The sequence below is a fragment of the Apiospora aurea genome, assembly GCF_038362705.1.
Source record: "Apiospora aurea strain CBS 24483 chromosome Unknown utg000001l_segment0_segment0, whole genome shotgun sequence".
Taxonomy (NCBI): domain Eukaryota; kingdom Fungi; phylum Ascomycota; class Sordariomycetes; order Amphisphaeriales; family Apiosporaceae; genus Apiospora; species Apiospora aurea.
Window position 1 is genome coordinate 7,328,884 of NW_027117388.1, and position 21,263 is coordinate 7,350,146.

The 21,263-nt window shown below is 53.4% G+C and overlaps 10 protein-coding genes across 10 annotated transcripts; 9 read left to right on the forward strand and 1 right to left on the reverse strand.

Moving 5' to 3' along the window:
- Positions 1–198: 198 nt before the first annotated feature.
- Positions 199–1,722, forward strand: PG986_002233 (uncharacterized protein; the record flags this gene model as incomplete). The annotated part of the gene is made up of 1 exon (XM_066838455.1): positions 199–1,722. The coding sequence occupies one exon, from the start codon at positions 199–201 to the stop codon at positions 1,720–1,722; it is 1,524 nt and encodes a 507-aa protein (XP_066707348.1).
- A 716-nt stretch (positions 1,723–2,438) lies between these two features.
- On the forward strand, positions 2,439–3,664 carry PG986_002234 (uncharacterized protein; the record flags this gene model as incomplete). The annotated part of the gene is made up of 3 exons (XM_066838456.1): positions 2,439–2,521; positions 2,588–3,326; positions 3,389–3,664. The coding sequence occupies 3 exons, from the start codon at positions 2,439–2,441 to the stop codon at positions 3,662–3,664; spliced, it is 1,098 nt and encodes a 365-aa protein (XP_066707349.1).
- Positions 3,665–4,527: 863 nt separating this feature from the next.
- PG986_002235 (vacuolar protease A) lies at positions 4,528–5,951 on the forward strand (the record flags this gene model as incomplete). Its single annotated transcript, XM_066838457.1, has 3 exons — positions 4,528–4,623; positions 4,723–4,847; positions 4,961–5,951. The coding sequence occupies 3 exons, from the start codon at positions 4,528–4,530 to the stop codon at positions 5,949–5,951; spliced, it is 1,212 nt and encodes a 403-aa protein (XP_066707350.1).
- A 272-nt stretch (positions 5,952–6,223) lies between these two features.
- PG986_002236 (FAD/NAD(P)-binding domain-containing protein) lies at positions 6,224–7,674 on the forward strand (the record flags this gene model as incomplete). Its single annotated transcript, XM_066838458.1, has 3 exons — positions 6,224–6,286; positions 6,338–6,598; positions 6,682–7,674. 3 exons carry the CDS (start codon positions 6,224–6,226, stop codon positions 7,672–7,674), a joined length of 1,317 nt encoding a protein of 438 aa, XP_066707351.1.
- Positions 7,675–8,317: 643 nt separating this feature from the next.
- On the forward strand, positions 8,318–8,686 carry PG986_002237 (uncharacterized protein; the record flags this gene model as incomplete). The annotated part of the gene is made up of 1 exon (XM_066838459.1): positions 8,318–8,686. One exon carries the CDS (start codon positions 8,318–8,320, stop codon positions 8,684–8,686), a length of 369 nt encoding a protein of 122 aa, XP_066707352.1.
- A 726-nt stretch (positions 8,687–9,412) lies between these two features.
- On the reverse strand, positions 9,413–10,366 carry PG986_002238 (uncharacterized protein; the record flags this gene model as incomplete). The annotated part of the gene is made up of 1 exon (XM_066838460.1): positions 9,413–10,366. One exon carries the CDS (start codon positions 10,364–10,366, stop codon positions 9,413–9,415), a length of 954 nt encoding a protein of 317 aa, XP_066707353.1.
- A 634-nt stretch (positions 10,367–11,000) lies between these two features.
- On the forward strand, positions 11,001–12,128 carry PG986_002239 (inositol monophosphatase; the record flags this gene model as incomplete). Its single annotated transcript, XM_066838461.1, has 5 exons — positions 11,001–11,018; positions 11,107–11,371; positions 11,412–11,905; positions 11,973–12,068; positions 12,123–12,128. 5 exons carry the CDS (start codon positions 11,001–11,003, stop codon positions 12,126–12,128), a joined length of 879 nt encoding a protein of 292 aa, XP_066707354.1.
- A 2,864-nt stretch (positions 12,129–14,992) lies between these two features.
- PG986_002240 (S-adenosyl-L-methionine-dependent methyltransferase) lies at positions 14,993–16,557 on the forward strand (the record flags this gene model as incomplete). Its single annotated transcript, XM_066838462.1, has 5 exons — positions 14,993–15,350; positions 15,411–15,534; positions 15,606–15,715; positions 15,786–16,182; positions 16,278–16,557. 5 exons carry the CDS (start codon positions 14,993–14,995, stop codon positions 16,555–16,557), a joined length of 1,269 nt encoding a protein of 422 aa, XP_066707355.1.
- Positions 16,558–17,828: 1,271 nt separating this feature from the next.
- PG986_002241 (uncharacterized protein) lies at positions 17,829–18,714 on the forward strand (the record flags this gene model as incomplete). Its single annotated transcript, XM_066838463.1, has 3 exons — positions 17,829–17,992; positions 18,033–18,428; positions 18,531–18,714. 3 exons carry the CDS (start codon positions 17,829–17,831, stop codon positions 18,712–18,714), a joined length of 744 nt encoding a protein of 247 aa, XP_066707356.1.
- A 1,688-nt stretch (positions 18,715–20,402) lies between these two features.
- On the forward strand, positions 20,403–21,104 carry PG986_002242 (BTB/POZ fold domain containing protein; the record flags this gene model as incomplete). The annotated part of the gene is made up of 1 exon (XM_066838464.1): positions 20,403–21,104. The coding sequence occupies one exon, from the start codon at positions 20,403–20,405 to the stop codon at positions 21,102–21,104; it is 702 nt and encodes a 233-aa protein (XP_066707357.1).
- Between the last annotated feature and the right edge of the window lie 159 nt (positions 21,105–21,263).

Consider the following 21,263-nt stretch of genomic DNA (forward strand, 5'->3'; position numbering starts at 1 on the left):
CTCGTCGGGTTCGTGTTCTGCTGCGTCGGATTGGCCGTCATACTGCGGACACCAGACGGATGAGAGGTTGCGACCTGGCCGTACCACTCTCAGGCTGTCCCAGTCTCTGTCTTGCTGGCCCTCACTGTCAGCATTGCCAATCTTTGTCTCTCCATCGCCCTGTCGAAAGGGTACGAGATCTCCTGGTGGATTAAAGCCATGAAGGGCGCCGATCTCCGCCGTCTCCAGTTCGACTTAAATATCCAACACCACCTATCTGCCATCACAGGGCGAAACACGAGGCTGGACAGCTTCGCTATCTCCGCCATACTGTCATTCGCCGTTAGCATCCTCAGTGGCCCCCTGATCCAGAGGGCTTCTAGTGTCACAGGCATTACACTCCAGCCCGTTGATATCGATGTGGGGATAAACGTGTTGGATGGATCTTTCCCAGACCATGCCCTACCAGCCAACTTCAGTGGTTGGCAAGACCAGTTCTATAAGCGATACCTCTTTACGCCCCTTTTCCGAGATGTCAGTCGCGGCTATGCGAATTGCGAGAATATCACGCTGTCCATCGATGCCTGCACAACGAATACGACATGCGCTTTCAAGTTACCGGCTCCAGGGTTCGACGTTGACTGTGCCGAAAGGCTGATCCCCTACAATTTCAACAACCTCGCCGCTGTCAGTCTTAACAACAACATAACTGTTTTCAACACATCGCTATATTTTGGAGCCAGGACCGATTTCGAGAATTATACTACAATCAGAACAACGGCCTTGTTTAAAAGCGACCCAACATGTGACGGGCAAATGCTGCAGCGAGAATGCACCTTACGTCTTGCCACGGTTCGTTATCCCGTCACTGTAAGCGATGGCATCGTTATATTGGAAAAGTGGCGTGGTGAATCGAACGAGACTTTGAAAATCACACAAGGCGAGTCCAAAACAAACAGCGGCTACGATACGGTTTACACGGGAACCACCATTGATGGCTATCAGTCGATGCTTGGAGGTGTATATGCCGTCTTGGACTCCCTCTACACCTCATCGGTTAATATACGACTCAACTCCAAAAGCTATTCGTATAATGTCACGGGCCAGAGCGCTAACAACTATCTCACCTCCGGTACCCCGACGTCTCCCCGCATGGGATGCAAGATGACCTGGGGCGATCCTACAACAGATCTAGTGAACACGGCGCGCGAGTTGATGTTTCGTAGTGCCATCGCGTACTCCAATTTCAACCGTACGGCTGCCGGTGTCCAGAGGATCAGAGCAAGCCAGACCAGGGCTGCCAGTGCCTACAAAAGCCACTTCGATTACTTTGGCATCACGGTCGCTTGCATGGTGCTACAGGCGCTGGTGATATCCTACATGCCGTTTGGATGGCACCGTCTCGGCCGCGATGTCTCGCTGGACGCGTTCGAGATTGCCCGAGCGATGGGTGCCCCCGCGCTCCAGGACGCCAGTTCCAACAGTCGTATCGACGTGGCGCTATCGAGGCTGAGGCGCGACAAGTTTCGGTACGGAGAGCTCGTGATGGAAACCTTAGTGGACCCCCGGATTGGTGCCGACCAGAGCCAGAGAATTGGCCAAGGGACGAATTCGCATGAGTTGTCGGAGCATGGTTCGCTATGTGAGGTTCAGGCGGACAATGGTTGGAATGACCAGAGACCACGGCTAGGCCTTGACCGGGCAGAGCGTGTGACAGACATCCGGCCCGGGGTCTCATACTGAGATTCTGGGGAAAAAGAAAAACAGGGAAATCAACGCTCGGGACATTATGAGTCGCTGGAGGTGTTTTGGGATCAGGGCGAGCTTGGTTACCCCAACATATCTAGAAGTGCACCGGGTCGTTTTCTCGGTCGTCCTTCTTACCCTACTCTTGACCAAAGCTTTGAGTCGCCGGCAGTCGGCATATCTGCTACGACCCCTGTCGCTGTGAGTGGGTTCAACCACGGGCCATGTCTGCTCAACTACTCAATGGCTTGGAGAATTATGGATACATGTCGCGTCGTCTTCTCGACCATCACAGTACCTATTGGGCTGGACCGTACTTATCGCAGCTCGAATACTGGGGCCGGCACCCCGCTGGAAATACCGTGGTTGATGGGTCAACATAGCCTTATTACTATAATGTGAACTATTAAGCCCTGCCCCAGTTGCATGGAGAAAACAGCGGAGAAGAAGCTAAAATTAGACCTCGTATCGCGCCATGTCCCCTTCTACGCAGGACCCAAGGGCAGAAGCCGTCCCGACCGGTTCGATTTTTCGAATCCCATGCATTTTTCTCGACGTTTCTTCTTCACCAGAACCTTTTCGATATTCCCCTTCCCGTTTACGGATACCGATTCTCCTATTCAACCTGGCGTACCGAGGCGACGCGTCCAGTCCTTCGTCCAGTCCTTCGTCCACTCCTTTATCCACTTATTTCACCACGTTGCCACGCAGGCATGTACTTTCCCAGTACCACTTTGACGCGCCTATTTTTAGCCGTTGCCCTCGCACAAGCCCTGATAGCCTTGGGCCTAGAAGCGTTCGTCTATTCTACCCCACGGAGCAGCCCGATCGTCGTGGGGAAGTGCTGACGAGATTTGACTAGCTATGTTTTCGTGACGGTGGAGAGTGACCTCGACCCGACCGCGGTGGGCATCCACCAAGGCCATACGGTGCCTTCGTACTTCTCGTTATTCATCTTCGCCTTTGTGTACGAGCTTGTCCTCGTGTACGATGCGTTGCGGCTGAATAGCATGATCCAGCTGGTAGGGCTCTGTATCTTCAACACCCTCCTGCTGCTGTACGCCGCGGCCCAGCCGTCGGGCGTGAAGAAGGCCCTCGACGTCCTTGCCCATGCGTTGAACATGGACACAACACCTCTGCTAAAGCCTGGGCGCCACACGTGGGAGCGCATCAGCCCCGCGCTCACAGCCGTGATCGTGGACCAGGCCGTGGCCACTGCCGCTCTATTCGTTCTGACCTACAAGCTGCGCTCCGAGTTCGCCTGGGTCGTGTACAAGGTTCTCAATGCCGACCTGTCCATGAAACGGCGCCTGCTCAACTTTCAGGTGAGTCAACCCCCCCCCCGCGTCCTGGATTCATGCCGTGCATCGTCTCGTGAGGCTGACACGGTGCAACACCCACAGGTCTACATGGCCTTAATCAAGTTTAACTTCTTCTTTCTTGTGGGATTCCTGGTGCAAACGGTCGCACTCGTTCCTGATCGAAAGCACGACCCCGAGTTTCCCCTCACTATCGCTGGCATCTTCGTTGCATTCGCTGCCATGTGCCTAGCGATTTACTGCGCCACGTTCGAGAAGAAGACGGGCACAGTAGCCGTCATTGTACGTCCAGAGCTGACCAATCCCTTCCCATCTGTTAGCGTGCTGACTGAAAATATCGGCAGGTCGCCTACATGGGTGCTGTGGCTTACCTGAGCTATCAATTGTCGGTCCTGTACAGCACGGCCAACTATCCCCTCATCACCTTCAATGCTCTAGCTTTGGCCATGATAGTCTGTAACATCGTCATGGCCATGGTTTGCATGGCCAGTTTCGGCAAGGGGCTGAGCACGTACACTAGACCGCAGAAGCAGCTCCCGCAAGAGGACTTCCATCTACATGACAGACAGAGCTTCATGTACGGCGGGGTCCGAGCATCGAGACTGGACCTCGCCGACTAGAAAGTCGCCTTCCACTCATGGCCTGCCCGACGCAGAGATATGGAAGGGTTGCCATTGGCGTGTTTGGGACCATCATCCCCGCCCACCTGGGCATGAGGCTCCCCGACCATCCCGCCCGTCCGGAGTCTGTGGCTCCCATGGTAAGAAGTTGTAGTATATATTAAGTAATCGAAGATTGAATCGAACCCAGGAGTGTCCCTATTCGCGACTGAATGAGGAGTAGAATGTTGCATATATGGCGATACGGATTCACTTGCGCGGTGCTGGCTCAGGCTCCGCTTTCAGCGAAACGTACTCTTTGCTCCCACCAGGAGTCGGTCGCATTTTGATTTCCAACTAATGCGAAGAACCAGCACCCTCTGGTCCGGTTGCCAGGAGCAGGCGGGCCGACGCGCACCTGCTTAGCCAGCAGCGCGCGCCCACGACGCCCCGTCCAGACGACGAGGAAGCCGGACTGGTAGAGCGGGACGACGGCCGTTCGGGGGGGCGAGGGTGATTGCCGGTGGACAGAGAACAACAGGGGATGGCATCCCGGAGGTAGCCCCAGAAACGGCAACTCGTAGGCAGGGCGGCATGCGGATGGGATGCGGTGTGATGAAATCGGATACGAGGTTACGTCGGATGATTTTGACCCACACCCTCTGCTTCGGCAGTTTATATGCGCGACGATATGGTACGAAGGTCGGCCGATCACTTGGAAATGTTTCTGTTTGTACAAAAACAACGAGAAAATGGAACTCGTATATAAATGCGCATCTGCCGTTTCGTTTCGAGAGCCTAACGAGCGGGCATTCCTGCCGGGCGCTCTCGCATCCGGTATTCATCGCGATTGACTGGAGAAACCTGACCGAACTGTCGCCACGATGCATCGCATTCGCTCGCTCGCGCTGGCTTCCGCGCTCCTCCACACCGGCTCTGCCGCCGTCCTGGACCTACCGATCTGGTACCGCAATACCTATGTGAGGGTTTCCTTCCACCCGCTCCCCCTCCCCTCCCCTCTACTCACGCGCCGCCATGGCTGGAATCTCCCCTCCCCTATTCTAAACCCCCTACTGTAGGCCCTGGTCAATTTTCAAGTCGGCACACCCGCACAAGACCACCTCCTCCTGTTCGACACGGGCAGCGGGACGTCGTGGCTAGCGGACAAGAAGTGCGCCGATGACGCTTGTGATAACGGCAGCGGGTAAGCGAATCCCATCCCCTTCCCTGTCTGTTAGCCCGGCCGACCCGGGCAATCTCTCAAGTAACGGCAAAGAAGGTCACCATCGTTAACACCCCGTATCTAAAAAAAAACAGCTTCCCCCGAAACGGGTACGACGCCAATGCATCAACGACATCCGTCGACCTGGGCGTCTACAACTCGATCGGCTACCTCGGCGGCGCGACGGGCGGTTTCACCTACTGCGACGTCTTCGAGCTCGGCGGCGCGGCGTGGAACCAGACCTTCATCGCGGCCAACCAGAGCTCCTGGTCCTTCATCCCCGGCGACGGCTTCCTCGGCATGGGCTTCTCGTCCATCGCGCAGCCGGCCACCAAGACGGTGGTCGAGACCATGATCGAGGCGGGGCTGCTGGACGAGCCGAAATTCGGGCTCTACTACGGCAAGGAGTTCGAATACACCGGCGACGGGCCGGGGGAAGGGGTCCTGACGCTCGGGGGCTCGAAGGAGGCGCTGTACGTCGACGGGGCCATGACGTGGCTCCCCGTCCGCAAGGACCTCAACGGGACCGTGTACCAGCTCTGGCGCTCCACCCTCCGCAAGTTCACCGGGTCCCGCCGCCTCGACGGCGACGAGGACGGCCAGCCGCAGTCGTACAACGGGACCCTGGAGTGGGCGCCCGGCCAAGCCAACGGCGTGTTCGACACCGGCGCCAGCATGATCTCGGTCCCGGACGGCCGCATCGCCGCCATGTACGCGTCCATCGGGTGGGACTACGAGGACCTGTACTGGGGCCGGCGCGTGCCGCTCTGCACCGACTTCAACGCGTCGTGGTCCGTGGCCTTTACCTTCTCGGACGACGGTGTCCACTTTCAAGACGTCGCCATCACGGGCGACCGGCTGGCGCGCAACGGGTTCGCGGGCCGCGCGGACGCGTGCGTGCCGCCGTTCGACGCCAGCGGGAGCGAGGGGCTCGTGCTCTTTGGGCAGTCGTTCATGCGGCAGTTCTACACGGTCTACGATTTCGGCGGCGCCGAGGTCGAAAGCTACAAGCCGCTGATTGGGTTTGGCGAGTTGAAGGCCGAGTTTAGGCTGCCCGGCGAGGACTCTTGGGGGATGCGGCAATAAAATGCGGGAAAGGGGGATGGGTGGGTGTTCGGCAAATGGGTGCGGGGGAATCCAGGGAGGCCTTGACGGCCGCTAGCCGTGTGACGAGCAGCTGTCGGACAGCTGGTGGTAGCAGTCGGTGACGTGACGCGTGCATTACACGCATATAGTTATCTTTTGTTCATGATCGACGCTTACCTACCCCGCCAAGAATATATAAGCTGTCTATTATTATTAGCTGGTAGAAGAATAACTTGAGATTCTTGAGTCAGCTTTTATCGTTTACCCGAACAATGGCACAAGAAAGCGAACAGCCCGACCCGAAAGTGGCGGATGGCAAGAAGCACTTTGTCATTGTAAGTCGTATCTTCTCCCCATTGCTTCCTTGATGATACTGACAGTTCTAGGTTGGTGGCTCACTGGGCGGCCTCGCCGCCGGCCTGGTGTTGAGGCAGTTGGGCCATGACACCACAATCCTCGAGCGGAACCCCACGCCGGTCTTGGAGCACCAAGGGGCCGGCATAGTGGCCGGGGGCGACACGCTCGCCTTCTTCAAGAAGTACAACCGGTGCGATCGTCCCATCGCGGTCACGTCGCATCGGCGGCAGTATCTCGACAAAGACGGCAATGTCATCCATAAAGAAGACATGGATCAGAACATGACGTCAGTACGTACCACGTCATCCCCATACTCCTCCCTGACTGATTTCCCAATCATACATACCGTGATCGACTTCTAACAACCACGCAGTGGGACCTGGCCTACTACCTGATGCGCGCCAATTACGACGGCGTCAAGAACTCATACTGCAAGATACCGGACGCGAAGCCGACGGACGGGAAAGCGGTGCACCTCCACGACCGCACTGTGACGGACATCAAAAAGCGCGACGACGGCGTCGAAGTCTCCTGGACCTCGACCGGCGGCGAGAAGGGCAGCCTCCAAGCCGACGTCCTAGTCGGCGCCGACGGCCCCAGCTCCACCGTCCGCACCCTCCTCGCGCCGCCCGAGGTCCAGCGCCTCTACGCCGGCTACTGCGCCCTGCGCGGCACCGTCCCCGAGCGCGACGTCAGTGACGCGGCGCGCGAGGCCTTTTGCGAGCGCTTCACCTTCTTCCACGCCCCCGGCCTGCAGATCCTCGCGTACCTGATTCCCGGCCCAGACGGCGCCGTCGAGCCCGGGCACCGCTTGATCAATTTCGTGTACTACACCAACTTCCCCGAGGGCTCGCCCACGCTCGAGGAGCTCATGACCGACAGGCACGGCAAGCGGCGGCGCATCACCATGCCGCCCGGCCTGACGGCGCCCGCGGCGTGGGAGAAGCAACGAAAAGTCGCGCGGGAGCGGCTGCCGCCCCAGTTCGCCGAGGTCGTCTGCGCAACACAAAAGCCGTTCGTGCAGGCCGTGACGGACGTGCTGAGCCCAGACAACGAGTTCCTGGACGGGAAAGTGGTGCTCATCGGCGACGCGCTGGCGGGGTTCCGCCCGCACACCGTGGCGTCGACGTCGCAGGCGGCGTTCGACGCCATGGTGCTGGGGGACTACGTTTCTGGCAAAGTGAGCAGGGAGGCGTGGAAGCGGCAGACGCTGGGGTTCGCGCGGTTCGTGCAGCAGAGGGGCGTGGATATGGGGAATCGGAGCCAGTTTGAGGATCTGCCACTTGAAGAGCATATACGGGACCGCAATGCGGCGTCGGTGCCGCGGGAGGAGGAGGTCTATCCGGAGTGGGCGACGGCCATCTGAGGTTATATTGCACAACTACGCATCCAGTTGAACATGATGATTGGGTAGGTTTTAGTCTTGTGGCCATGCCATGGGCAGAGCGGCACAAACCATGGCGAGCGTGAACTCAAAAGACACATGAGACATTATCTGTAGCCATGAAAGGATCAAGATTCCTACCATGGATCGGGGCGATAAAACTTTGTACCTTTTCTTCTTGCTCAAGTAGTGGTGATTCGGAGATAGTCACCCCCAATGTCGGTTTGAGAGCCCCCCTTGAAAGCTGTCTGACACCTTGACTCGAGCGCCAAGCAAATATATTTCACTCACCTTTACGCGTGACCTCTTTTTTCTTTTATTTTCCCCCTTTTCTCCTTTTCCTTGAGACTGATATCTCCATTATATTTTGTTTTCTTTTGTCGCACATTACCTCGGATGCTCTATTGCGCCTCAAACCATTCGAGCTTCTGCCCAAGTCCATCGAAACGGCCAAGCCGGGATCACGATCCAACTTACCAAATACTTTCGATTCCAGCTGTGGCGTGTCCCCAAAAGCTCTTGGCCAAGGCCAAAGATTTGGATCTATAACGTTTACTCGGCAATTGACGCCTCTCTTCTTTTCTCTATATCCCCCTTATTATAGCGAGCGAACTCCCGCGACAGTATGCAACTCCCGCGAGTCAGCTCCTCCCGCGCCAACGGTGACGACGCCGAGCCGGAGCCGCAACCTGCTCCAGCGACGAACCTGGAACCAGAGCAAGCTGAGCCGCCAACTGCGTCCACGGTCCCTGCTCCTGAAACTGGCAACCTGCACGACCCAGAGAGCTTCCAACACATCGCCGTGTTCGCCGACGCGCTCTTCCGGTCCCTACCATCGGACCTCGGCCTGGGTGGATTCTACAGTATTGCGCCAGCGCTGGAGCGCAGTATCAAGAACCACTCGTTCACCGTGGCGTGCGATGGCAAGGATGACCCGCTAACGGAGGCGACATGCCAGTGGCTGGGGTACCTCGTGTATAGACATCGCAGGTGAGTACACAGCCTGGAGTACAAGAAAGAAAAGACTCAATCGCCCCAATATTATCCTGTGCGCTAACTTGAGAGGTACAAGGCAAATTATCGATATACTGCGGCAGAGATATAGTGATGTCGATACTCGACAATAAGACTGCTGCTGTAAATGTCGGCATACAATTGCCAGATTTCCGCATTGGGTTGAAAACGATGACACCTTGCTCACAACCACGAGCTTCAGGATCACCCGGGCCGCTGACGGCGCCAAATGGGGCCGTGTTGGACTAGTCCAGCGCGCGTTATCAAATGCGAAAATAATACGAGGAAAAGGGAACGGGGATGAAGACGGAGGATGGAAAGGTGTATCCGGTAGGAAAGGCCGATCTAGTGAACCTTGGTCCTTTGCTAGCTGATCATGCTTGCAGGCACATCGACATTTCCAGAGGAAGCTTGGTCGAATCTTCGGGGTATCTCATGTTGGAAGGGGGACTGAAGATCCAGCAATTTGATCTTGCGTCGCGAAACAGTTGATGGTCAGACGGCCGAGAGATTTACCCCTGGGTTATTACTTGACAGGACCTTGACCTAAAGATAAGCGGTAACCTCGAATTGAAGAATCTGATTGGGATTTCATCAATTAATATTGTAAATAATATGATAAATAATTCCCAAGGTATCCCAGTATGAACACCCCTGGTTCCAGCAGCGAGTCCTGACTGATAACCACTAATAAATACACCCATATTTAGCCGCACGTGTAGACAGGCGTCTCCGTGTGCCAATACGCATACAAGTTCTTGTTCCCCTTCCGGTCGACCTTGGTCCGCCTCCGCTTCTCCTCTTTCTGCACCTTCTCCTGGTGCCTCAACTGCGTCGCCAAAAGTGAGCGTTGCTCCGACGCGGGTAGGTGGATCAGGGTATTCCGGTCGCTGGCGCTCATGCTGGACAGTTGGTAGGTCACCGCGGCTCGATCTCGTTTTTCCCTCTTTGATAGGGCCTTGGTGCTGGTGGTGTCGCGTTGTGTATCCGAGTCAGACCCTGACTCCTTCCCTGTCTCCTCGGGCTCTGCCTGGAAGGATTCCAGTTGCGAAGCCAAGGGCTTCCGCGTCCGACGGCGGAACTGCTGGGTGAATGATAGGTTGGTCTGTCCTGGCGAGGATTGCCTCGATATGATCCTCCCCGACGGCAAGCGAATCGAATCTTCGTCGGCTAATGTTGGCTTGAGATGACTGGAGCTTGTGGTTGCCAGTGTCTCGTCTTGGATCCCTGCCATTTTAGCCTCCTCGTCCTCGTCCTCGTCTTCCGGTTCCGAGAAGTCGTAAAATTCGACAAACTCCGAGTCTTGTGATACGTCGAATCGGCAATGGGCCTTGCCGGTCATGTGCTGCTGCACGGCTTGTACGGTAGCCCTCGTCGTCCCGCATTGTATACACTCGCGGTACTCGGAGATGACAAGGTGCACGTACTTGAAAAGAGTCTCGAGGTCGATGATCAGATTATCTTGGTACGGGATGAAGAGGCCGTGGGACCGTTGCATGTGCGTGACGCTGTCCGAGAAACTGGGTGAGGAATTGGGACAGAAGAGGCATTGGCCGGGTGTGAATGGTCGCATGGCGGCGTGGAAGGAGTCCGTCAGGACTGTAGAGTTGGGATCGGGGCTCGAGGAGAGACTCATGGCAGTGGTGGTGGTCGTCGTCATTGCAGTTGCCGTTAGTGGCATTGATTGGGTATTATGGCTGGAAGTAGTCGCGGTTCTGGGAGGAGCTTGCTCAGATGTGCAAGTTTGTAGGACGGACGGCTTGCCTCGGTTGTTTGGATTGGGTTGAGTGCGATGGAAACCAATCGAATTGGATTGGAGTTCTTTCTGTTTTTATATACTTCAAGTTGCCTGGACCTGTTGGAATTGGTCGTACTTTCCACAGCATGTACGTGAGCATCTGCCGTCTGGTGCGACAAGCAATGGCCGAGACTTGCGTCCGAAGTCAGTTACTTGCACTAACCCGACGCTACCAAGCCACTGAAGCGACGACCCACTGTGTCGAACCAATCAGAAGGCCGGTCAGATTGACGAGCTATGAATCATAGTGAGCAACGACAAATTCACCACCACAGCTTTCTCTGTGTGACGGCAACTCCGACAACAATAGCGAGGCGCATTCCTTTGATGCAAAGAAAGCAGTGGATTGACCACGTGCAATGGGCCACGAGGCTAGATCGGATGCTCCATACTACGTAGGTGGGTACGTACCTAGAGTTGATTTTGGCATTCGCCTGGCCACCGATCAAGAGGCAAGTGCCAGCAGCTGGCGGCAGGTGGGGGAACGTCTCGCCAGATGCCTCCTTCCCATCGTGTAAGTCAATCCTCAACTGAGCGAGGGCTCGATCCCAGCTTACGCCAAGCGTGCCAGCACCCGACACTGACACTGCCTCCCATTGAAGAATGAAGCCTCCTCTTCGTCTTCTCGCGTATACCTGCAGACACGAACCGCAAAATCCACCATAAATTTGGATGAGTGGCGCCCGGAGGATGGGTACCCGGAGGATCGGACCCCCAAGGAGTTCCTCCCGGGCGATTGGCACCTGTCCCTTGTTCGCTGCTCAATCATTGAGATGGCCAGGGAACCTGGCAAAATGATCCTTGAGGCAGACCTGTCGCGATCGTGGATGAGCACCAAGAAGAACAGCAAGTATTACTGGCTCAAGTGTTGCATCCACGCCAAGTTTATTGACACCCCCGCTTACAGGTACCGATGTTATCACCCAAGCAGGCAAAGAAATTGAGGTCTTCATCCAAGAGAAACTCGGTCTCTGGTATCCGGAGATTGCCTTCATGGGCGAGGAGTCCTATGTAGCCGGCCAAAAGATTCGCGACGACGTCCCCACCTTCGTGGTCGACCCGATCGATGGCGCCTCCAACTTGGTCCACCGCCTGCCCGACGTCTGCGTCAGCATCGGTCTCGTTTTTGGCAATCGATCAATCGTCGGGGTCGTCCACAATCCCGTCCAGGGCGAGCTCTGGGCCGCACACCGGGGCGGCGGCGCCTACTTCGAGAAGCACGGCGAGCCGACCCGGATGCTTCCCCTCCACCGCCCGCCCTTCGAGCCGGACGAGGGAGGGAGCCGCCTCACAAGAGTCTGCATCGGCGTAGATTGGGGCAACGACCGCGAGGGCCCGGACTTCGAGCTGAACCTCAAGGTCTTCACAGCACTGGCGCGCACCCAGCGTACCGGCGGCAAAGTTCGTCAACTCACTGCGATGCGTCGGCTCGGCCGCGATTGCTATCTGTCGCACCGCTGCGGGCCAGCAGGACATGTTCTGGGAGTGTGGGTGCTGGGCTTGGGACGTCGCGGCCGCTTGTTGCATTCTTCGCGAAGCGGGTGGCGTCATGGTGGATGGCGGCGTAAGATGCAACCCCTATTGGCTGCCCCCCCCTTCACTGACCCCCCTAAAATAGATGTAAAAATCAACAACAACAGCAATAAATAAGTTAATTGAGCAACACACACTGCATTTTAAGGTCTGTTTCGGCTCGTGCGCACTACAATAGAGTCACCCTCACCACCAGCTCGATTTGCATTAATTTCTACCACCTCACCGGCGCCCCTTTTCGGCCTTTTCCTTGGCCTTCCTTCTTTGACGTCCTCTTAAACCTCCCTAATGTTTACTATATAAACAAAGCCTTTATTAGGGTCCTTATCGACCTTCCTCCTTTTCTAAGCCTTTATTTTTTTTAGATTTGCCTCTAGACCGGCCTTTTCCTACTCTAATCGGCCGATCCGAGCCGTTAAATCATTAATACTCTTACCGAGCTTCTTCTATAGTAACCTTTTAATTAAATTACCGGTAGTAACTTTTACACTAAGCATCGCAGCCCCTAAATTTTTAACCTGCCGGCTGTTTTTCGGCGTTTCGATCTTTTCAGCCTTCGGTTTAACTGGCTAGCGCGCATCCTCGGCGGCGATGGCCTTATCGATAGCTCGCACCATGTTAGTGCGACAAAGCCTGTTATTTATCGGCTTATCAATATTAAGAGGGTAAATGCTAGTTACTGCTTATCTATTAGTGATAACCTTAAGGGTAAAGGCTACTTTACGTGTTTTAGCCTAGGCTCGAAGGAAATCTTTTTTTTAACGTAGCTGTTATTAATAACGGCGTATACTAAGTCGAGCTCCTTTCGAAACCTTTTTTTAGGACCTTAAAATAATTAACATCTAAGGGCTAAAGTATATAAGAACTATGTAATAGTAAATAGAGGAGCTATACCTTAGCCTTTAACGCCGCCAGTATAAAGTTATTATCGATATAACTTCTATATTTATTTAAAATTAAGAGCCTCTATTAGTTAAAGTTATTAGGCTTAATTAAAAGGATAAAAATCTTTCTTAGTTATTTTAAGGCTATAGAATTAAAAATCCATCCTTTTAATAACGCTTTAAAAGCTTAATCTTTATACTCGTAATTAACTTTATCCTTTTTTAAGAGAACTACTATTATTAAACCGATTAGCTTTTAAATATAATTAAAAGCGGCAGGATATTATTAACAGTATTAATATACTTTAAAATAATTACTTATTTATAATTAACCGAATCGTTCCGCATTAAACTTTAATAGGCGGCAAAGCCGATTATTATAATACCTTCCCTTATCGTTATTATAATTCCTATTTTATCGGCGTTAAATTTAAATCGAGGGGGTATATTTATAATAATAACAGTATTAAGTTAATTAAAAAACCCTCGCACGGCCCCGTTTAATATGTATACGAAGCGCCGGAAATTTATCGCTTTAGCACGCACGGTTTTAAAAGCCGGATAACGTTTTAAAAAACGGTGTACTTATCGCTTGCCGATAAGGTAATCGACCCTTTTTATAAGGAAAATACGCTAAGCGTATATACGAAATAGCCGGTGTGTTAGTACGTAGCCTAAGCTAGCCTAAAAAGGGCCTATTTGGTTAAAAAGGTCTCTTTAGCAAGGGTAAAAAGTTAAAGGGCCTTATACTTCTCTTTTTTCGAAAATTAACCCTTAAGTCGGTTGCGAAGGGTGCCCTTATTAACGTTATAGTCTTTGGCCGCACGGTTAATGCTTCCGCCGGCCAGTACGGCCTGGACCGCCTGCGTAATACGAGCTTTTTTAATTATGTTAATAGTGATAAAAAAGGAAAAAAGAGGAAGAGATTAATCTACTTTAATTAAGAAACGAGTGAGATTTAACCCCTTTATATACTATTGTTATTGCTCAGGGGCTCTAGAATCATTTGAAATCAAGAGGGGTCAATCAAAGGGGGGGCAGCCAGTAGGGGTTGCATCTTACCGGGGAATTGGGACCCGCCCATCGACAACCGCCGTTATCTCGCGGTGCGGGCGTCTCTTGGGGGACAGAAGGAAGCGATTGAGGAGTTTTGGTCGGTACTCGGCGAATCCCGATCCCAGTATGGTCCTCCGTCAAAGGAAGGCGAGGGAGAAGATTAGCATGTGTCGTTTGTTCAGAACGGCTGTCGGTGTATTATGGCGCCGAATTCCTGTTGCAAGATTGTATGGTTTACCCAATTGTTTTGTTTCGCGAGCCCTAGCGGCGACTATGTACGGGCTGAGCCTCATTTTCTCTTACACGGCGGACTGGGCCCTTGAAGTCAATAGTTGAGATGAACTTATCATTGTTTCTTCCACTAGTACTCCAAATACGCGTTTGACGCCACCACGTCAGAACCCGAGGTGGAATTCCAGCTGGCGGTTGATTTCCCAGTCCGATGGATCAATCTAATTCCCGCGTTCCTGTGACGGAGTCCGAACTCGGGTCTGGAACGAGCAACTACACGTCCGATATTGAATACCGGATTCGTGGCGTGTATGTTTACGTACGCCTCCGAAGTCTGACCGAACGAGGTTTCAGCCGACAGATTAGTCAAACCTTTCCCGATGCGATGCGCTCAGCCTTCTGCCCTCGGAGCAAAGGTCAACCGGCCGGGTTTGCACCCGGCCCAGTCATACCGTATTCGGGTTTCTCGACCGGCTTCCATAGCAAGTCGCCGAGCCCTGAACTCTACAGAGCATCTAGAAGCATGGAGAGACTGAGGATCCGGACCCAACTATCACATGAAATTGGATCGGGACTTGGTCAGACACATCTTGGGATCAGGTTGGGAACTTACGAGACACGAACTACTTATCCCCTCCTCCCTATCTATATAACATGATCCCTTTGGCTTCGATCTGAGGTTATTCAGCACCCAGGTCACAAGGACGCATCCAACACCCATCGTCGACTAATCACCAGACTCAAACTCGCACAAGCAACTCATCTCAGTCTTTTGCAACGCAACATGTCTTCAACAGCATACGTCCCCAGCATTGACGACATCGAGCCTCTCGTCCATGGGATCAACGCAAGCTACCAGGCGTTTGTCCGAGCCAGCTCGGCCTCGCCCAGCAGCGACTCGGACCACGAGGACGACTCGGCCCTGCTGGAGCAGGCCGCGGCGCTCGGGAAGGCGGCGCGGCAGCTGCGGGCCGCCGTGGCGGACCCCAACGAGTGGATGATCGAGGCGTGCTGGTCCTACCTCGACGTCGCGGCGCTCTCGTCCGTCATCGCGATGAAGATCCCCGGGCTCGTCCCGGCGGAGGGGTACGCTACTGCGGAGAGCTTGGCCAAGGCGACGGGGGCGTCGGTGGATATCATTAGTATGTTTCGATTTCTTTGCTTCAAAGATATAAGCCAGCAGCTAATACACAACCGAACAGTGCGGGTCATGCGCCAATGCGGACACCGTTCGATCTTCAAGGAGACGTCGCCCGGGTGTTATGAGCACAACCAGCACTCTCGCCGGCTGCTCGACCCGCATTTCTGCGGCTTCATGGACTACATGTGAGTACTAGGGCCTCTGGCCTCGTTCGCTGAGAGCTTTCCCACCGCCACTGAGACTAATCTATCGCCAGAGCGGATGATGGGCTGCTGACGGGGGCCTACCTAACACGCAACCTGGCCAAGACCAAATTCCATGTCGGTCCCGACAACACCTGCACCGCTTTCTGCGATGCGTTCAGAAGTGAGTGACTTTTTCCACCAGTTCAGTCATTAGATATACCGGCCACGTCTTTATTGACATTTTCGCAAAGCCAGCGTCCCCATCTACGAGTACTACGGCACCGTCGACGCCGTCCGCGGCGAGCGCTTCTCCAAGGGCATGGTCGGCTACTTCGAAGCGACCGAGAAGCCGATCGAGACGCTGTTCCCGTTCAGCAAGCTGCCCGCGGGCTCCACCATCGTCGACATCGGCGCCGCGACGGGCGCCAACGCCATCCGGCTGGTCACGCTGTACCCCGAGCTCGACCTCAACTGCGTGGTCCAGGACTACGGCGACATCGTGTCCGCGGCGGCCAAGGCGGCGGAGACGCTGCCCAAGTCGGTGTATGACCGTATTGTGTGGGATGGGTATAATTACTACGACCCGCAGACGCAGAAGGGGGCGGCTGTCTACTTGATGAGCCATATCCTCAACGGCAACACCGATGAGTAAGTCTTTACTTCTCTTCCTGCTACTTGCTCGATCATTCCCAAGCCTTCATGATGAAAGTATTTTAAATACTCACACGTAACGCCGCACGCAGTAAGTGCGTCAAAATGTTCAAGAACGTCGTCCACGGCATGGCCCCCAACACCTCGACGCTCCTGATCCTCGACTGGGTCGACCCGCCCTCGTACGGCGAGGACCGCCCGCGCGTCTTCGACTCGCTCGACTTGCACATGATCGCCCAGACCAACGTGTACTCGCGCAGCCTCGCGCGCTGGGACGCCATGCTGGAGCGGGCCGACCGGCGGCTGGTGCGGTACTACACCAAGGTCAACGAGAACGGGTGTGCAGCGCTGGCGGTGCGGTTGGAGGAGTGAGAGGGTATGGATCAGGGGATATGGGTTGCGAGTTTGGGGAATCTTCTGTAATTGTTTTGGGTTGTTAATGGCTGTTTTCTTTTTGTTTTGGTAGTTGAGATAGAATGTAGCACTTCTAATAGATTGGTCCCCTTTCCCAGATAAGCAGTGTGTTCTCATTCGTTGTTGGTCAAGGCTATTAAAGTCTTGGAGAGGAAGGATGCTTCATATTAGAGACCACTGATGTAGGTAGTCGTTTACTGTTACCTTTAGACGTCAAGCCAGAAAACATAACGACAACGAAGAGTGCTCTGCAACCCATCGACATTCACATGCCCTGTACCCTTGGTCCTCTGGATATCTTCACCGGTGCGTGATTTATTTGTCGAGTGACTCGCACTAGGCCGGAAAAGGTCCTCAGCGAGACGTAGCCTGCATATACATGCACCTCCGATGATACATAGGAGCTAGTAGGGCCATGACGTGGAGGGAACATGGGGTCTAGCGAAAAAGCTACAACGAAATCGGGCTGTGGTCTGCGTAGATATACGCGCTGGATGTGTGAGCAGCTTGCGAACGTAAGACCATTCGTCATACGCACTAGTTTGGTTGCTTTTCTTGGAAGAGCCCTTTGTAGGGCTCCCCGTCAGCCAAGAGTCTCTTCTCTCACACCAAGTTCTTTAGAAGGCTCGGCGCTGATCACATCTCAAGCTATTGCCAACTTGCTCTCGTGGCTACTGGCCCGCAAAGTGAAGCGATGCCTTGATAGGAAGTAGATTCTATCATTGAACTCTGTATAGTTGCATAAGCGCGACAGCGCCGATGTAACATGAGAAGGGTAGGCCAGGTGATCGTTAAGCTACATGACTTGAGTCCCAAAGTCCACTCGCTATGCGGACACGTACTGAATGCTACCTAATATATCTTTCCCCTTCTTTTCAGTCTCTAGTTGTGTGGAGCGCATACCTTGTTAAGCAGTAGGCTCACGGCATCTGCGACTATTGAATTAGTTCACGGTTATTGCATAGGTACTTCAACGCTCCTTTATATTCCTATCTTTATTCCGCCTCTAGGCTTTTGAATATTAATATAGTATATACACAAATTGAATTAGACCTCACTACCTACTAGCTACAATGCCACCAGCTAAGCCGATTTACTTAGCCCGTCACCCAATCATCCTAGGTATCTCGTTCATCTTGCCACCCCCGTTATTATTTATTTCGGGGCCACGATATTCACCCTACGCAGAGTATACGATCAGGTATCTACAAGCTTTGGTGCTGCTCCCAATGCTTCCTGTGCTCGTAGCCCTCGTTCGACGTCTATACTTCTCTCCCGCCTCGAACTTCAGTGGTCCTTTTCTGGCTAGAGTATCGAGGCTCTACGAAGCATACCACGTCTTGGTCAAGGACGACTGGTACGAAACCTTGAGATCCCCTCCAGGAGAAATATGGTACGTCACATTCTTGCAAGAGCCTCAAGTGTATCCCAAGTCCCATGCGTAACCTTCCTTTCTGCCTAGGCCCCGTCGTGCGGATTGGGCCGAACGAGCTCCACAGACTCGACCCAGCATTCTGTTTGGGTTTCCACCGGCGCCCGGACCTCCGGAAATGCAGCAACTACTACGGGCTGGTCGGTACGGTCCTCGGAGGCTTATCCGAACCCCAGATTCACCTGCAGCAGAAGAGCGTCATCCAACCATTGTTCACGGGGGATACCCTGGCGCGGTACTCGGCGGGGGAGATGAACATTCATATCGTGGCCCTTTACGAGAAGCTCACCGAAGCCGCAAGTAGTCAGGATGACAAAAGCGGAACCAACTTGACCTTCATACTTTGGGCCTTGACCAACGACATCATGACCTCGTACGTCTTCGGGGAGCGAAAGGGGTATCTCAATGCACCGGACCTGGCGGCTGTGCACGAGGCCACCAGAGCCTACAACTGACCTGGCGCCCACGAAAGACAAGACTGACGATGAATACACTCTAGCATCGCGCGACACGTGCTCAAGAAGGCCCTCGTTTGCATCGTTTACGGGTTCGATATCTCGCTGTTTGCTGCCGATCGGGACTCGGAAGAGGGATTCAAATACCTCAGCACGTACCCGAAAAAGGGGAAGGCCGGGTACATGCAAGTACGGGTGGCTTCGCGGTTCGCCGCATCCAAAGGATGAACGAGCGAATACATAGTGATTTACTGGCTTGATACATAGATACCGTCTTACTCATCAGATGCAGATTCGTGGGACGCATTGGCAACTATATGCGATGAAATGAATAAAATAAATATTGAATGACGGCCCGACTCACTGAAGTGCACAAGGAGCTATTGATTGTCTTCACCGAAGCTACATTAGTCAACAAACCTTAAGTAGGAGTCTGTTGCTGAAACGTCTTTTCCCTCGCGATTGTCAGTGTTCCGATACTTAACCGCTCCACATATTTATAGCATGCCGCCAAAGCGCCCCCGACAAGATGCTCCTGCCCCTGACCGATCCGACGGTGACTCTGGAGCCCGTCTTATCAAGCTTCAAGTGGGCGAGTGTCAATTCACCACAACCCTGAACACACTCGTGGGCGAGAGTACCTTCTTTGCCTCGATGTTCTCGGGTGACTGGAACCATCCGACGACATCTGATGTTGCCGTCTTTGTCGATTCGGACGGCCACATCTTTCGTCACATTCTAGCCTACCTACGGAGCGGCAGGTTTCCGCTCTTCTACGACGCAGCCAACCATGTGTTCGATATTGCCCTGTACCAGGCCCTGCTAGGAGAGGCCAAGCTTTTCGGCATTCCTCGATTGCAGCAGTGGATCGAGCAGCATCGGTTCAAAGGGGCCGTTCAAGCACATCGCCAGACACGCTACTTTGAGTCCCGAAAACAGCTCAACGGCTTGCTTTCAGGGATGCCGATAGACTTGAAGTATGATGTGCACATTTGAAATTCCTTGTTCGAGGGCATGTGTGTCACTACTGAGTATAAATGGAACGCGGAGGCGTGTTTGGGCGAAAGCTTTACCCCTAAGGACAGCGTAATGGATGATAGATGCAAACGTTGAATGTACGAGGTCCGAACACAAGAGAAGAAGGATAAATCTGACGGAATTGCCTTATTTTACGTGAAATATAGCAACATTAAACAGAATCGCCAATACTACGGTCATTAAGCTCAAGCCTTTATTTAATTTGTATGCAGGTGAGATCAACTCCACCACCATCAAACGCTAATACATATTTCACCATGCATGTAATATCTCCCCCACACTGTACTTTAGTAACGTTAGCGATGCAAATGCTTCTAGTTTTAATATGTCGTAACTGTATACATATAACGGCAGGGGTTAATAACTGTTTGACTATTGATTGAATTTAGTCTTGTTAGGCTGGTTGGGTTCAAGGCACACAGGTCTACTATCCTAGTACTGCCTTACGACCAGGCCCCGGCCGCCTCGTAGTACATTCAGATGTGATGTACTTTAGCATAATTATTAAACTGAACTGTATGCCGTGGGCGAGTCATGAAGTGCCGAGTCAGAGTCTCAGATCGATCCTCAGCATCTGTCAGGTATAGGAGAGCGAGCAAACAGAAATCGATGGCCAAACAAAGAACCATACATCCTTTGAGGAAGCAATGGAGGTAGATGGCCGCTCTGGGCAAGAAGATGCGAAGACATACCAAACACGATATGGAGACCCTCATCCGTTCTTCACGTAGATTTACCCAATATATAACACTTAAACTACCCCCGGATGCTTTTTGCGATTGAAAATGAACATTCAGTACAGCAGAAACAAGAGTCGCCTCTACTATCGCCTTTTACTTTAAACCAATATCAAACCTTGACTTACACATCTCTACGCCATGCCGGAACGTCTCAACGAAGGTCTACCTGCGCAAGGCGAGTCAAGCCAAACCTTCAACCACGAGGATGGCCCCATCCAACTACAGGTGGGCGACAGCCACTTTACCACTTGGCCGAAAGCCCTGACTGACGAGAGCGCCTTCTTTGCCGCTATGATTTCGGGCCGATGGGAGAACTATACCCGAGATGGTGTCATTTTCGTCGATGCTGATGGCACCATGTTCAAGGACGTGCTCGCCTACCTGAGAACTGGAAACTTTCCACTGTTCTTTGACCCTGCGACAAAGATGTTCGACTACGCGAGATATCAGAATCTTCTGGGCGAAGCCAGGTTCTTTGGGATCCCGCGGCTGGGACAATGGATAGAGCAGGGGCGGTTCCTGGAAGCGATCCAGGTACAGTACGAGAGCAATACTTTCAGCAGTGAGGAAGGCTTCAAGCTTTACATGTCAGAGATTTCTGCAGGAGATGCTGTGCATGTTTCGAGTGGCTGGGGCATCAACAAACGCCTGGTTTGCCCCCAGGGACACCCGGACCATCGTTATGACAAAGAGCGCTGCGCGCAGACTTGTCTCCGCTCTGGCTTGACGGCGACCTACGATGACGTGCCGTCTTGTGAAGGCGTAGTGGTCACGGTTAGGCATATCTGGAAGCCGGAGGTTTGTATGGGCGAAACCATTGCCCCAGGAAAGAGTGCATAAGCATGGGTGTCTCTCGTGAAGTTAACTTAGACCTGGTCTGAGTTGGCGATCTTTTGACAGGCATCTGATTTTAAACACCACTAGATCCAGCTATGAATAGTGTATGATGTTATTTTAATTAGTAACACTCGCCGCGTCGACACGGACAACAGATGGTTT